Source organism: Stylophora pistillata, chromosome 1 (assembly GCF_964205215.1).
Source record: "Stylophora pistillata chromosome 1, jaStyPist1.2, whole genome shotgun sequence".
Classification (NCBI taxonomy): domain Eukaryota; kingdom Metazoa; phylum Cnidaria; class Anthozoa; order Scleractinia; family Pocilloporidae; genus Stylophora; species Stylophora pistillata.
In genome coordinates, this window is record NC_142519.1 from 1,145,567 (window position 1) to 1,160,000 (window position 14,434).

General features: G+C 37.3%; 2 protein-coding genes across 3 annotated transcripts in view; one reads left to right on the forward strand and one right to left on the reverse strand.

Annotated features, from left to right (window-relative positions):
- Positions 1-1,073: 1,073 nt before the first annotated feature.
- Positions 1,074-11,929, forward strand: LOC111335274 (uncharacterized). Of its 2 annotated transcripts, none has more exons than XM_088730135.1 (10): positions 1,074-1,447; positions 4,859-4,892; positions 5,235-5,329; positions 7,098-7,154; positions 7,249-7,320; positions 7,663-7,780; positions 7,995-8,087; positions 8,458-8,895; positions 9,416-10,269; positions 10,766-11,929. In XM_088730135.1, exons 1-10 carry the CDS (start codon positions 1,212-1,214, stop codon positions 11,466-11,468), a joined length of 2,700 nt encoding a protein of 899 aa, XP_088586261.1. In that variant the 5' UTR covers positions 1,074-1,211; the 3' UTR covers positions 11,469-11,929. The 2 variants fall into 2 exon arrangements, with proteins under 2 accessions (XP_088586261.1, XP_088586266.1); XM_088730140.1 differs by lacking the exon at positions 1,074-1,447 and adding an exon at positions 1,473-3,011.
- A 1,951-nt stretch (positions 11,930-13,880) lies between these two features.
- The window catches only part of LOC111335279 (atos homolog protein A), a 16,182-nt gene continuing 15,628 nt past the window's right edge, over positions 13,881-14,434 (reverse strand). Inside the window, exon 14 of the mRNA XM_088730155.1 lies at positions 13,881-14,434. This exon is cut by the window's right edge and continues 642 nt beyond it. The gene's annotated coding sequence lies outside the window, so the exon portion shown is untranslated.

The following is a 14,434-nucleotide window of genomic DNA, read 5'->3' on the forward strand; positions in this document are numbered from 1 at the left end:
AACGAGGCACATATAGTACAGATCAAGGTGTCTCAGGTATAGAGGTCGCTATTCTTCTATTATAGCTTCCGAATAAAGACTGATGGTGACATTTTTGTTGCTTCTGTTGTTGTTAGGGTCAAGTTCGCATCGGCGTCTAAATTTTACCCTATGCCGAAGTGAGCGTCCAGCTCTTGAAGCTTTTGACAATAGCCACCATTTATAACTGTTGGTACGCAGTGAATAACCCTTTGGGATGACGTTTTGCTTTGTTTCTTTATCTGGTTTTTGCTTTGTAACTTGGTTTACATTTTTGAATACCTGACGTTGAGTTCCCAGTAAATTTCAAGATTGATATCCAGTCTTATCTTGAGCTACTAAACTATAATTATGAAAGAAGTTCTGCAATATTGACCTCATATTTCTTTATCCAAAATATTGTTGACATAAATAGCTGGAAAAAAAATCAGTCTTAAGAAAAACAGCATCAGAAAAAACTCTCTCGTACCTGATGCTTTAAGCGATATTTTCATTTGGAGGAGAATTCATCTGTAGTTATGTTTTAAAGGTGTTTTCCATATCATATGAGGTTCAAAACGAGGGATTTGGAAACCATTGCGGTATGTTTGGCTTCAAGTTAAGTTTGGTTAAGCGAAGCACTCCTTTTGAAACATAAATCCCTAGAGATTGGCGGCGTTATCAAGCGTCCTACATTGGGAGTTGTATACAACTTCATTACGTTCCTTTTAAGACAGGGCTAAAGTTTATTTTCTGCGCAGCTTCAGTTTGATTACCGCAGAGCCCCTTAGTCTCAATTGAAGCTGCGAAAGTGGACTTACTCCCATGTTTGAAAAAGGCGCAAACAGTGGTTTATTAGATCAGTGAAAACCCACCATGAGCAGGCATGCAAAAGTTTCCCTTCCCTGCGTTTGGAATGAAATCAGAGGTTGTCGGTGCTATGCTATTTTAATGACAAAACATTATTGGATAAAGGACAATGCTAATTACTCCAGCATATTCTATTGGTTGCTCACACCTTGTTCTGTCAAACTTCATTTGGAACGTGCTCTCACGCATGCGTAAACACCCGTGATCCCATGTGCTGTTTGATTAATAACCCGAGATGTTAATTTGGATGAGAGTATTTGGTTGATCGTGGCTTGCTATGAACTTGACCAAGATCTGGAACTTGAAGTGAAGAAGGTTACCCCTCAGAATTTCTGGTGATAGCCATGCAGAGTTCTGGTGAAATGATGGTTGAGAGATCGAAGCCTGCTAGCGCAGAGCAAATTACAAGCACTTCAGGCACTGTTGATTTAATCCCATCATCACACAGCGAACTTCTTCAGTCTTCTACGATCCCAATGCCTTTGAAATCGTCCCCTGCTCCGAGCCCAGTAGATTGCGAGCTGGAAGAGGCAGATAACCCCAACGCAGGCCTCGAGCAAGCCTTGCAGTCGTTCGTAAGGTAAACTCACGTGTGTCGATCGAGTATGGATTGACTGATAATTAACTACAAGACTTGTTCTGGAATAGCTGCGTGCAAGATCGGAAATGTGTCGCGTGCAGCTGTGTTCATTTACAATCACATCAGTGAATGTGCTTTTTGTAATTCCTAGTTGAAGGCGTGTTCTTTAAATTTATGACGGGTTTGATTTGAAGCCCTCCGGTGTTTTGATCGATATGGGTAGCAGTAGATGTTACCACATTTCGACTTTTTGACTTTGCACACAGTTTTCTTGTAATTGCAAGGTGTAAACTAGATTAGCTGATGAAAGTACGTAATTTGAGTTTGTTTTTGTCGAGGAATTGTCGTTTTGCCAGAGCCATGTGGGTTTCTGCTTTGGGCAGATGTGGCCCTGGAATGCGGGAAGTTGTTTAAGGATTTTCCTTCCTACACGTGGCTCTAAAAAATATTTCATTCATTCGCAAACTTAGCACGATCGGTGAATTTTCTAGCACATTCTTTTCATTCCACCTTCGGGATTTGATGCCTCCGCAGAAATTGGTACTGACTGAAAAAAATTCGTCTGTTTACAAAATTGTTTTATTTAACACTTAAATTTAAAATGCGCAGCTCGATAGTTTGAAATGTAATAAGTACGTTTCTATTTTGTAAACAGAAGCAACTTCTATTCCATCGGATAAGATATGTAAGTTTTCGTCTTTCAATTTGAGATGAGAGGATAAATTTGCGTCTGTTGGTGTTTCAAGTCTTTTGAAAGTTTTTGCCATATTCTCTTTCGCCCTAGATGCTATTTTGTTAAATGAATGAGATGCAAATGATGTTCCGTCTTAATTTCTGACGGCATGATTTCGAATTGTTTTCCATTTGCTCAGTGGAGCGTGTAAATAAGCCGGTGACCGTTCAAAACCCCGTAAAAACTTCTATTTATCTTCTGCGGGTAATAACATTTGTTTAGAACGTTTGATCGGCGACCTTGTACGCTAACTATTGACATGTTGCCGGTTGTGGAGCACTTTACCTGATTTGAAATGTAATGAACTTAACCTGATGGGACTACTTTATTTTGAGAAAATTCACACGGCGTTACAATCCACGGGAAGACCCCTGCGGAGTATAATTTCATTAGATTGCAGAAGTAATTTCAACCTTATGGACGTTGTAACGCCGTGATTCGATTCCTTGGCAATGTATTTAACAAAAGAGTACCTTCCAAAATAGGTTGCCATTTTTGATCATTACATGAAAAGTTTGTGGTGAGCGAGGCAATGAAGTGAAGTCTGTAAAACAAACAGGCTGTCATATAAGTCGGCATCGTAGGCGATCGAATTCAATAAAACACGTGTATTTTAGAATTGAGGTCGCGATTAGGACGGCTAAAAAGTCAGGTGCTTTTGGTCAAATATCACGGTGTAAAAGCTTTTCACGCAAGCAATTATTTCGCAGTGCGTTTTCTCTTGGGCGAGTTTCAACGACGTGACAGCTCAGAAAATGACAAAAAAAGGGAAAAGAAGAACCGTTGTTTTGTTAGTTCAATGGGCATTTTTGGTAACACCACAGCCGTTTGGTATGAGTTAAATTAGTGTAGTATGGGTTGGTAAAATATTATGGATGAGGCAGAGAAATCGAATTTTGCGGGAAACTCGCGGGTAAAATTAAAGAGCACACCTCATGGTTAATCGACTTTTTTGTCGCTGAATAAATGTTTTTGCATTTTTAGACGAAGCGTGAGGGTTAATTATGACGAAGAATTTGATTCCTCGAACGAGTCAGAAGGAAAAAGATGGGTCGCGACAAAATAATCTTTGTTAAATGTCGATGGTGAAATTGACGAGTTTTTCTCTTATTTGGAATAAATCATCGACAGAGTTCTTATTGCATTTGAGACAATGTGAAGGTGCGTTAAAATAGCGCCATGTCTGCTTGCTTTGTCTTAACATGTGTTCTTGTGTTCAGCTATCCACCGGGTCGTGGGAACAGGCGATTCATTGTCAACCTCGAGATATTTAAGTTATTGCTTGCGACATATTGACCAGAATATTGGCGACGTATGAATTTTTTTTCCTTCACTTTAAACAATTCAAATCTAAGAGCAATGAGCCTGTTGTTTTGATAAAAGAGCTCACCTGCACCAAGGTTTAGGGTCAGTTAAAAGAACCGTTTATTTACATTTTAAGCAAATTCTTGTGATTATAGTTTATAAAATTCGACAAAGTAACGAGAGCTGAGCCTGGCTTAAAACATACCAGGAGTTTAAAAGAGAAAGAGATCTAAAAATGTGCCTGTTTAATAAAGCAAATCATTTTCTGAGTCAATTTAAAGTGCCCGTAGGATTTCGCCATCAAGTATAATTAGTAAGTGCTAAATGGATGCAATGAAGATTTCACCTAAAGTAAATAATAACTTACGAATTTGAATTTTTATAAGTATTTAGTTCCATTGGTGGGCATGCTTTCTGCAATATTTTCAGTTCCTTTGTAAAATATTAAATTATGTTAACTCTAAAGGACTCCAAATTTTAAACACAGAATTAAAAGTCGTTTATAAAGTCCACTTTGGAAAAGTTCCACCAAGTAATTAAATCACTTTAAGTTGTTTATTTTTAAAAAAAAGTTTCGTATTAAGTAATTTTCTTTTATCTCGACAAGTCAAAATCACATGTGTATAAAATCTGTCCATTGTTGGTATTTTCTCTTTTTTATTTTTAAAAACATTATTGAAGTTTGAAGGACAATGCTATCAGTTTAAATCATGCATACAAATTGTGTAAAGTAGCTCATGAGTGGGATTCTAAAGAACAAGAATTATTTATTAATAGCATGCATTATCATAAACCAACAACAGACCCAGGTGCTCGATGCTCTGACTTCATCTTGTTGATAATAATCACTCACCTTTTTACAGAAAAATATGCTTTTGTTTTTTAAGTGGCAAATGTTCTTAAAACCTTTTACTGCTCAAATTTCATGAACTAGCTTGAACAGAATGAAAATAAATGCACTCAATTAAAACCCTCCAGAGCCTTTTATAACAAAGTACCGAACCAGCTGGAAAAGGGAATGATATCCCATAACTAATGAAGGCGATTGTTGTCGATGCCTCATTGAGAATGCAGATTCACACTTCACTGATTTTGAAAATGTTTTTCTCTCCACGATATGTCTAAGCTAAAACATAGGAAATCTACCTTCAAGATATTACTCACCAGACTCAGTAATATGCTCAGTACCATGAATTTTCAGTTGATTGGATGTAATAAATGGGTGATGAATGGTGTTCCATAGGCTCATGCACCTATGATCAATTTTAATTTGCAAGTCTCAACATATTAAAAAGGAGGTATAAGGTACATTTCAGACTAAGTATAAATGATTGGTGAATAAATGCATTAAAACCTCATTTTTATTTTTCTAGCAAAGAAATTCAAGAGCGGATTCAAAAAATATTGGTAATTATCTTCCATTTTTAAGTATAATTAATCAAATAATTGAGCAACGAAAATATCAGTATAGGTAAGTTCCTAATAGTCCAATACCCTGCACATCATACTCATGTGCTAAAATATTTTGCCACCTCTTGCTGTGAAATTATAGGAATGGGCAGTTAAATAAATATTTAGCACTAGGTTGTTTTTTGATTGCTATGAACTAACATTGTTCTTATTCTGAAATTCATCATCATGAAAGCAATTTGCTCAAACTTGAAGAATCAAAACTATTTTTCATCTCAGAATTTAACAACAGGATTCTTTCTTAAGTACTGTAATTGTGAAAACTGTGCATTCCTTTAGGAAGAAGTGCAACAGCTGTCAGATACTGAAAAATTGTTGCTTTACCTTCGACTACCTGGAGAGACAGCAACAGATGCCAAAGATGACTTTGATAAGTAAGTAACAAATAGTTCTGGTTTGGAATGTAAACCACAAGCATTGTGAAAATGACTGTTTTGTTTTACTCCCCTGTTTCTTCCATGCAGAGGGCAATACCCTTTATATGTGCTCCTGATATATGACAACCACTCTTCACCCCTTACCCCATGTGCCCCACCCTTTTCTTCAACATCCATCCCATGCTAACTACCTTTACCTTCCAGCAAATAGTTCTTGTGGAATATATATATCTTATTAACCAAGCACGAGGGCCGTACTGGGAGAATATCGACCCGAGGTCTTGACAGTACAAACCCAGCGCAGCGAGGTCCGTTCAAAAAAGACCGAGGGCCGATATTCTTCCAGTACGGTCCCGAGCAAGCTTGGTTAATAAGAGATTTATTATACGACTGAAGTTCAAAGGAACACAAGTGTGGTATCATTCGGGACCATTTGGGATAGTGCCCGGTCCAATACTTAGAGAATATTGGACCGGCAATAGAGCATTTTGATTGGTTCATTTTAGTTATTGGCCCTCTGACTGCCTGAGTCGTATAATAAAAATACTGTATTTACTTGTTTATAAGTCGAACTTGTTTATAAGTCAACCCCCCGTTTTCAAGGTCAAAAAGTGGGTTTTCCATCATTTTTAGTTAAAGAAGTAAAATTCAGACCAATAGAAATTTCCCAAAAAGTTGATGTCTTATTTCTGAGAATGTTTTGAAAACACATTGAAATAAAAAAAACTGCAGAGCAAAATGTAACAGCATGCTGCGAAGTTTAATAGCACTTGTTTATATCACTGCAATTTAAGCAAACATGCATATGAGCACTTTGATTTACTAGAGAAGTACTTTACCATATTTTTTAAATGGTATTGAAAATGAAATCTTCTCGCTTTTTACTGACCTTCATCTTAATTTTGAGTTTAAAAGGAGATTTAGTGGTACAAAGTTAAACGAAAGAGCTTCAAAGGATCATGTGTAACAAACAAGACTGCATAACCACAGAATTTGCCATGTCACTAAGCTTCTGTAATTGTTTGATGAAAACAAAAGTTCTGCACCGAAAACAGCAGTGACACTGTGTTTAAGCAATTTCAAATTCATTATTTCAAACTTTTTGTTGATGAAGAATGATAACTGACAAAACTTGAACACAATTAGAACTGGTTTTTTAAACTCGGTTTTCCTAATGGACTTCTGGCAATCGTTAAGGTCTTTGTGTTTGACTCATGTAGAAGTTGAGGGTGATTTTTTGGGCTGATTTTTGATCATAACAGGTGGACTCATACATGAGTAAGTAGGGTATCTTAATGTTCATGTATATAATGATCAATCAAAACTATAACAAAATTCTCAAATGCGATTTGTTATCAGTAGCCTGATTTGAGCACCAATGAGACAATGTATGCATCATGCTTATAATCGGACAGTGTCATAGGACAGTTAAAGGGACAGTTAACACGTCATGCCTGTGTAAGTGGACAGGACACATCATATGCGCTTGTTGTTATGGTGCATTTCATTGAGTTAACTATTGTTTTTTATGAAAAAGTACAATTGAGTTTCATTTCTTTCTTGAATTTTGTTGTAAGTTTTGATGAATTGGTAAGAGGACTTTTTGTCATCCAATTCAGTTGGTAGTCACATTTGTGATGAACAAATTGGACTTGCAGTTGTCTGATGTTGTCGATCACTTGTATGATTACAGATTGATTTGGACTCCACTTGGTCCTATTATTATAAAGATTAAGCAAGAATTAATATGTAGTTATTCTCATAGCAATCAAGCTCTTCCCATCTCCACAACAAGAGCAGAGCAAACACAAGCTTTTCATTGGTGAGTTGGTATTAGCAGAATTTTTTTTATCATTTTATACATTCTTATCATTTCACACATTTAATTTTTCATGTTCTTGTTATCTTTTTCAAAGGATTCGCTGTCATTTGGAGGAGTGTGATAATAACTCTACCCTTCCAAAACATGAGGTTTATGATGAATACAAGTAAGGAACTTGGTGATTCCTATTTGATAACAAACTATGTACTTTGAAGATCAGAAAATTGTGAATAGCAGAAGCACCACCATGGAATGTTTTTGTCCTTCAAAGAGATAGCCAAACCAGCTAAAGAAAGTCAGAAAATCAAGCTGTATAAACAGTAATGTTGATATTAATGGCTGGGTTTAATTTGAGCATTCGACACAAAACAAACCTGTTAGTTAAGGTTAAAGCGTTCATGATAATCAGAGTTTTGCATAGATACGTAATCTATTTTTTTTTTTTAGATTTGTTAGATGCAGTTATTCAGACATGTCTTAAAAATTGATAATTTGATGTGTATTTCAGAGCCCATTGTGAGAGCATGAATGCTGCACGAACATTGAGCGCCCCTGACTTTGGGAAAATAATCAAGTGTGTGTTCCCAAGAGTAAAAGCAAGAAGGCTTGGTACTCGAGGCAATTCCAAATATCCTTTCAAATTGTTTTTTTTTTATAAACAAGTTCTAAATTTTTTTAACAAATCCCTGCATTCTTCAGGGTTATTTAGGAGAAATCCTCTCTGTTATTATTGACCATTTTATTGTAACATAAACTTCTCAGCATGTAAACTTAAGGATAGAAGTAATCTGAGTCATGGATTACCATGTGACGCGCGAGTTATGCACCTTAACCTAATGTAAGTACTGTTACAGTGGAATCCAGAGAAAAAAGAATGTCAAGCCACCCACCCTCCCAGCCCTTCAAATTCCTTCACCCAGTGAAAAAGAAAAGGTAAACAAGCATTTTATAACTTTCTCACTCCAAGATCTCATTAGTAATTCTCTTTCTACTGTCTGCTACCAAATTTTTATGTTAGTACTAAGAAATTGATATTTTTCGTTATTCTCATCACTTGCTCGTTTGATGTTGTATTGATATTGTAAGGAGAAATTCTGTCTTGATCTCTAATGCAATTGAGCTTACACTCAGAGGCACCAGTTTGAATGTTACACTTTACAGATTAATGAATGATCATCTTCCCCAAGCATAATACTTGAAAGTTATTTGGTATAAATTTTTAACTTTCAACTCCATCAGACTTAAGTTTGTTCTCACAGGAACTCATAGATTAATGCATACCTGGACTCTACTTGTCTTTCAGAGTTCAATGAATGCGGCAAACAACCTAGCAGGAGGTGACAAAATTGAAGAGGATCAAACTTTGTCAGCTGCTTGTCTACTTGTATGCGAATGGGCAAACAAACTTCTTGGTCGAGTGTTCAGTACTCTCATTGAATTGGCCAAGTTTCTTGTTAGCGGCAGTTATGTCTCTAGCAAATCTATGGCAGCATATGTTGTACTCTCTGATCTTAACACCCCTCAAGTGGGCCACTCATCAGTGTCATTGATTGCACCTTTAAAGCAAGTAGAGGAGCAACTGGTGCTGACACATAAACGGCGACAGTCACAACAGTTACCTAAGAAAATTCCTCAGCGACAACAGCAAAAGCAGATTCAACAAATCCCCGTAAACTCTATGCTACAGCAAGGGCAAGCTTTGTGTAGTGCTCCACAACAGCTTCTTAATTTTAAGACACTGGTAGGTTTATCTCCATTGTCCCTACACAGTGCAATCAAGCACATTTATTTTAGGTCAGTGATAAAGATAAACAAGAAATATGGTGTATGTGAGTCCATGCCCTAATGGATTGTCTGAAATTCTCTCAGTCACTACAATTCAGTTTATCCCTTGGATTAATATGTGGATTAGATATTTTTGTATGAATGAAAGGAAATTCTCTGAATACATTTTGTCTCCTCAATCTTAAAGAAAAGGTCTATTTGGTTTCACACCTGTCATCTATTCCACAATCCTGTTCAGTTACTGAGGAGAAACTGAAAAATTTCAAGATCTAAATGATAGTTAGAATCCTAAACCAGTAAATATCATTTGATGTTGTTTATGGGTTTTATTGATCAAATGTAGTATTTCCTCTTGGGCTAAATTCTGCAGCAGAAGAAGAAGAAAGAAAGTTTAATTCCACCATCATCGCAGCTAATCTGAATTACAATGTGCTTAGGGATACTTAATGCTTAGACACCTTTGTGTTGTGTTTTAGGTCAGTATATCAGGTCAGCCAAAGCCAGTTCACATTCAACCCAAACCAATACAGCCATCACTTCAAAGCCCCCCTGCTCAGATGGGACAGTTTTACCAACAACAGCAACCTGGTGGTAACCCGACCACCCCTCCCAGTGGGTATCCAACAAAGATAAGACCCATTACTCCATCCATGATATCCCCCACCACACCCATTCAACCTGCTGGGCCTCAAATAACATCACCTTTTCAGTCATCTCCTAAGTTCAATGCCCCAGGCACACCTCAAAACCATCCAGTTACTCCAAGCTCTGCAAGCGCAACTCCAAGACACACTCCAAACTCAGCTGAGCCAACACGCTTTCTTTTCACGCCAATTCCGAATAGTTCCCAAGAGCAGAGGGTCACCAGGGGGGAGACAAGTCCTCCTACATTGCGGCCTACTGCCACTCACCCTAGCCAGTTGTTGAATGGAGACTGGTCCCAACAAGCAGTATCACAGCTGGGAGTGAATGATGTGCCAATGTCACCCAGTAAACAACCACGTCTGATAAATCAGAACCCACCCTCCACTCCGACATCCAATCGCAGACCTGGTTCATTTGCCTACCCCTTGCCATCACCAAGGACACCTCAGCGCATTGCACCACAGCAGTTTGTTACTTCTCCAACAATGGCCTCTCCAGGGTGTGGTCGGCAGCTGAACCCCATTTCTCCCAGTGTCACACAGAGGGGACAAGAATTCATGCTTCCTTTAGGGATCAACAATACAGAGAATGTGGCTCAAACAGGCTTCACACAAAGTGTGAACATGACAAGTCCACCATCATCTGATGGTGATGGGCATATGTCTCAGCAACAGTCTAAGCAGGGGTAGGTTTTGCAATGACAGCTGTCATTTTTCACTGAATAAATTTAGCTCATGAAACAGATTGGAAGTGATGCAGTTGTGTTTCAACTTGCTTAAACCGTCAGGAGTGACTAGCATCTAATTCCTCCTTACAGTATTGGCCCTGAGTCAAACAGTAAGGCCATGAGAATAAAGGCATTGATCACCAACTAAAGAAGCTCGTGATTGAGAGACAAATTCTCCTTGTCAGCACCTTACAAAATGTATAGAGAACTGTATGGAGAATTTGCATATTGATTTTTTGGTTGTTAAGGGTAATAGTTACTGGTTTGAAGAAAAACCCACCATGGAAGTTAACTTTCAGTTATCATACTCAAGTTGGTAACTCAATGGAGTTTTTATAGGCTGCTAACGAAATACAGTTTCTTTACAAAGTAACCTCTCTGCCAGTGAGATTACTAATTTGTATTATTTTTCACACACTAATTGCTTTGATTATTTTTCTTGGACATTTTGCAGAAGTTCAGGAATTATTGCAAAATCATGCAGATACAGTAGTACACCAGATAATGGACACATTTCACAAGCATCTATCATGCAGACAATGGATTATTCTCCAGAACTGGAGTCAATCTGTAACCAAGCCACAACTTCTTCAGGGCAGATGCCTCCACCTTCATATCAACGAAGCCAATCAGTTCCTCCCTTAACACAGCATGCACTGACAGATCAGAGATTTCATCCCTTAACTCCACAGAGTAATTCACGCCCTCGTCACCTGACTCCATCACCCATGGAGACACAGTCAAATCAACATCTGAATGGGTTAAAGGAGCTCCGCAACAGAGTTCTCCATGGTGATGTCAATAACAACGGGTCAAGGCCAACTCAAGACAGTGCTTTTTCTGCACGAAGAAACCTTACAACTATGCTCAGTGCTGAACAATCAAATGTAACTGCTTCGAACTGGGGCGTGCCCCAAGTGAGGACAAGCAACAACTCCAGGGTTGCAGAAGACCATGAAATGACAATACTTGATGCAGGCTTGACATTTGCAGATCTCAATCATGAAAATGACGAGACCCTGTCCGATCTGAATACACTGGATGAGGCTACAACAGAAGCAGTATTAAGGAACATTTGTAATAATACCTCAGGGGTGTGGCCAACTAGTGATGTCCATACATGGGGAGGGTCACAGGCGCTGGAAATCATGGATTAAGAAAAAACTCACCACTTTCTGAATAAAAATCTAGATATAAGAATATAACGAAAGAGGTCGTACCATTTTATTTCTATTTTCTGGCTGGATTTGTAAAGAAAAGTAGTTCAACTCAGTGTTAGCTGATATCTTGTTAGTTTCAGTAGTTAGTAAAATTGTTGCCAATATAGTTATCAGCCTGAGTGACTGATGACTGGCTTCTATACGCGACAATTTCTCATCGGCAAAACACACAATGAAACACCCTGCTTTGACTGTAGGATTACAAAATTAACAACCATGAAAACATAATTTGCCCTGAAATCTTTATCAGTGCAAAACAATTTGTTTTGCCAACTTGGAATAAAAATTTTTAAAGTGTAATATATATTTTCTTACATGTACCAAGCACTTTTTTTTTACTTTTTCATTACGAAATTTATATGCGTGAGTACATTAATTAAAATGAAAAATTTATTTAACTGGTGTTAGCTTTCGCTATCTTGTAGAGTATTGCTTATGAAACTTATCTATAACATAACTAGCAGAGCCGCGCAATCAAATTCGGTATACGTAAGCGTGCTCAAAATCCCGATAGTGCACGCTTCGCCAGAAATTTTTTTTTTCGCGCGAGCGGCCATCGTTAGCGAGGGGAAATATAATATATTTCGCGACAATAATGGATACAAACAGACTCGGCCCACCAATCCTCAAACGAAGACAATTTTCCGACCTTTTCCCTTGGGCTAGAGTTCCTAAATGAGGCAGAAAATGAGAAAAAACAACGGAAAAGGAGACTGCATCAGCGCCGTCACGATTCGCTTCACTGTCCGAGGGTGAAATGCAAAACATTTTGACAGAAAGACACTCTGGTAAAACCAAACAAATGACAAACTGGTCTGTTTCAACCTTCAAAGGAAAGCTTAAATTTTTCCGTTTTAAAATTGTTAAATATATATTTACAATTGTTCTGGGAAATAGTAAAACTCACGGAAAAATATTAACACATTTAATTACATCAAATTACAGATGTAGCGATAACGGTCTTTCTGTCTGGTTTTCCTTCACGAAAATAACTTTTAAATGGTTTCTTTTTAAACTCAAAGAAAACTTGGTTTTTATTGTAGCTTGGTGTAACAAGAAACAGATACAAATTCCAAAGGAAAACCAATTCCTATTTTGCTTGATACTTCGCTTACCGCGAACAATCACTTCTGACATTGTTGTCCGTTTTTCGCGTCGGATTTGATGCACAATTCCACCGGCTATGTTTTAAAACAATTGGTTCATGCTTTTAGCTGTGCACTATCGAGTTAACTCGTACGCTTCTTTCGTGCTCTTCAAACTTCCCACGTGCTCCAAAGCTCGATAGTGCACGCTAAAGCATGAACCAATCGCGCATGGGGCCGAAAGGATGCCATGATAAGTACACCCTACTCGATTATCATACGCGCAGATATTTTGTGACTTAGGCAGTACTTTTCTTCGTCCCCTTGGGGCGAAGAACAAAACGAGCAGTGTGCAAAATGTCCTTTATTACTTTTTTGAAGCATCGAATAAGAAATTATTATTCCGCCATTCTTTCACTCTCTAGCACTTTAGCTTAACTCGTGCTGATACACCTAATTGCAATAACGTTGTGATAGAAAAAAGCAAAAAGCCAAATAGGAATTAATTAGCCATGTGATTTACATTTGCGTATTTTAATAATTTAACAATTATTTAAGAAGTCACTCACAATAACAAGGCATAATTCTGTAATTCCGCGATTAGAATGTCACCAAGAAATTGAAGCGTGTGCGTTGTGAATGTTGCAAGCAATGATAATTGCTAATTAATTCCTATTTGGCTTTTTTCTATGACAACCTTATTGCAATTAGGTGTATATCTCAGAGTGCACTCGAAACCATGTGATTACCTATACAAATGGTAACTTTTCAAGGCTCGACACTAACTTTTCAACTTACTAGCCAAGTGGCTAGTGACATCTTAGATGTTAGACAATCTCAGTCTGTTTATTAGCCAAACTGGCTAGTAAACAGTAATTTTGTCCCTTATATGATAATGATAGATAATTATTTCGGCACATGGCATCATGAGAAATATTGCAGCAACGGCCTCAGCTGGCTGCAATATTTCTCATAATGCCATATGCCTCAGTAATTATCCATTAAAGATTGGCTATGGCATTAATTATTTACACAACATAAGAATGCATATTCTCCATACTGTTATCTGTGCATTTCGTAAGGTGCTGACAAGGAGAATTTGTTTGAGAATCAAGAGCTCCAATTGGTGATCATTTCCATTGTTCTCGTGTGATTCAGGGGTGATATTTTAAGGAGAAATTTGATGCAAGTCACTTTTTGAGGTCAAACAATTAAAGAGAAGTGTATATTCGACACGGGCTAAGAAAAAAAAAAACTCAGGTGGTAACATGATGGCCAATTTATTGCATCGTTGATTATTTAATTGAATTTCCATTGCTGATTCAACGTGATAACACAGAGCAGTAATCCATAATACTTTCAATTGCCTACATACTTGAAAATAGTTGTCAACACAATATTTATGAAATACTTTAGTTTTACTTTCAGAGACATTTCAAAAACTGATGATTTCGTCCTATAACTTTATCATGGGCACGTAATTCTTAAATAGCTAATATATGTAATTTTTTAATTCAACAGAATTAAGTAACGCAATTTCTCCTCATCTCGAGCTATGCGGCCGTTACTTTCATATTTTTCTTAATTCAAAAATTACCTGTTGCTATTTTGCAGGACTTAAAGCCTTCTTAAATAAATTTATATTTTACTTGCTTTAAAGCGTAGCGCTGTTATATACAAATACCAAAAAGTAATTCGAAGAGTTACATGTAACAAAAGAAAATTGGAATAACCTACCTAGTTTGGAATAAACAAAAAATGGTATCAAAAATAAAAAATAGTAGATCATTTGACTTCATTGGTTAAAAAAGGTTGCTG

Coding starts and splice junctions, on each gene's coding strand:
- LOC111335274 (XM_088730135.1), top strand. CDS start 1,212: ATGCAGAGTTCTGGTGAAATGATGGTTGAGAGATCGAAGCCTGCTAGC. Junction 1,448..4,858: donor GCCTTGCAGTCGTTCGTAAG/GTAAACTCACGT, acceptor TTATTTTTCTAG/CAAAGAAATTCAAGAGCGGA. Junction 7,155..7,248: donor CAAACACAAGCTTTTCATTG/GTGAGTTGGTAT, acceptor TCTTTTTCAAAG/GATTCGCTGTCATTTGGAGG.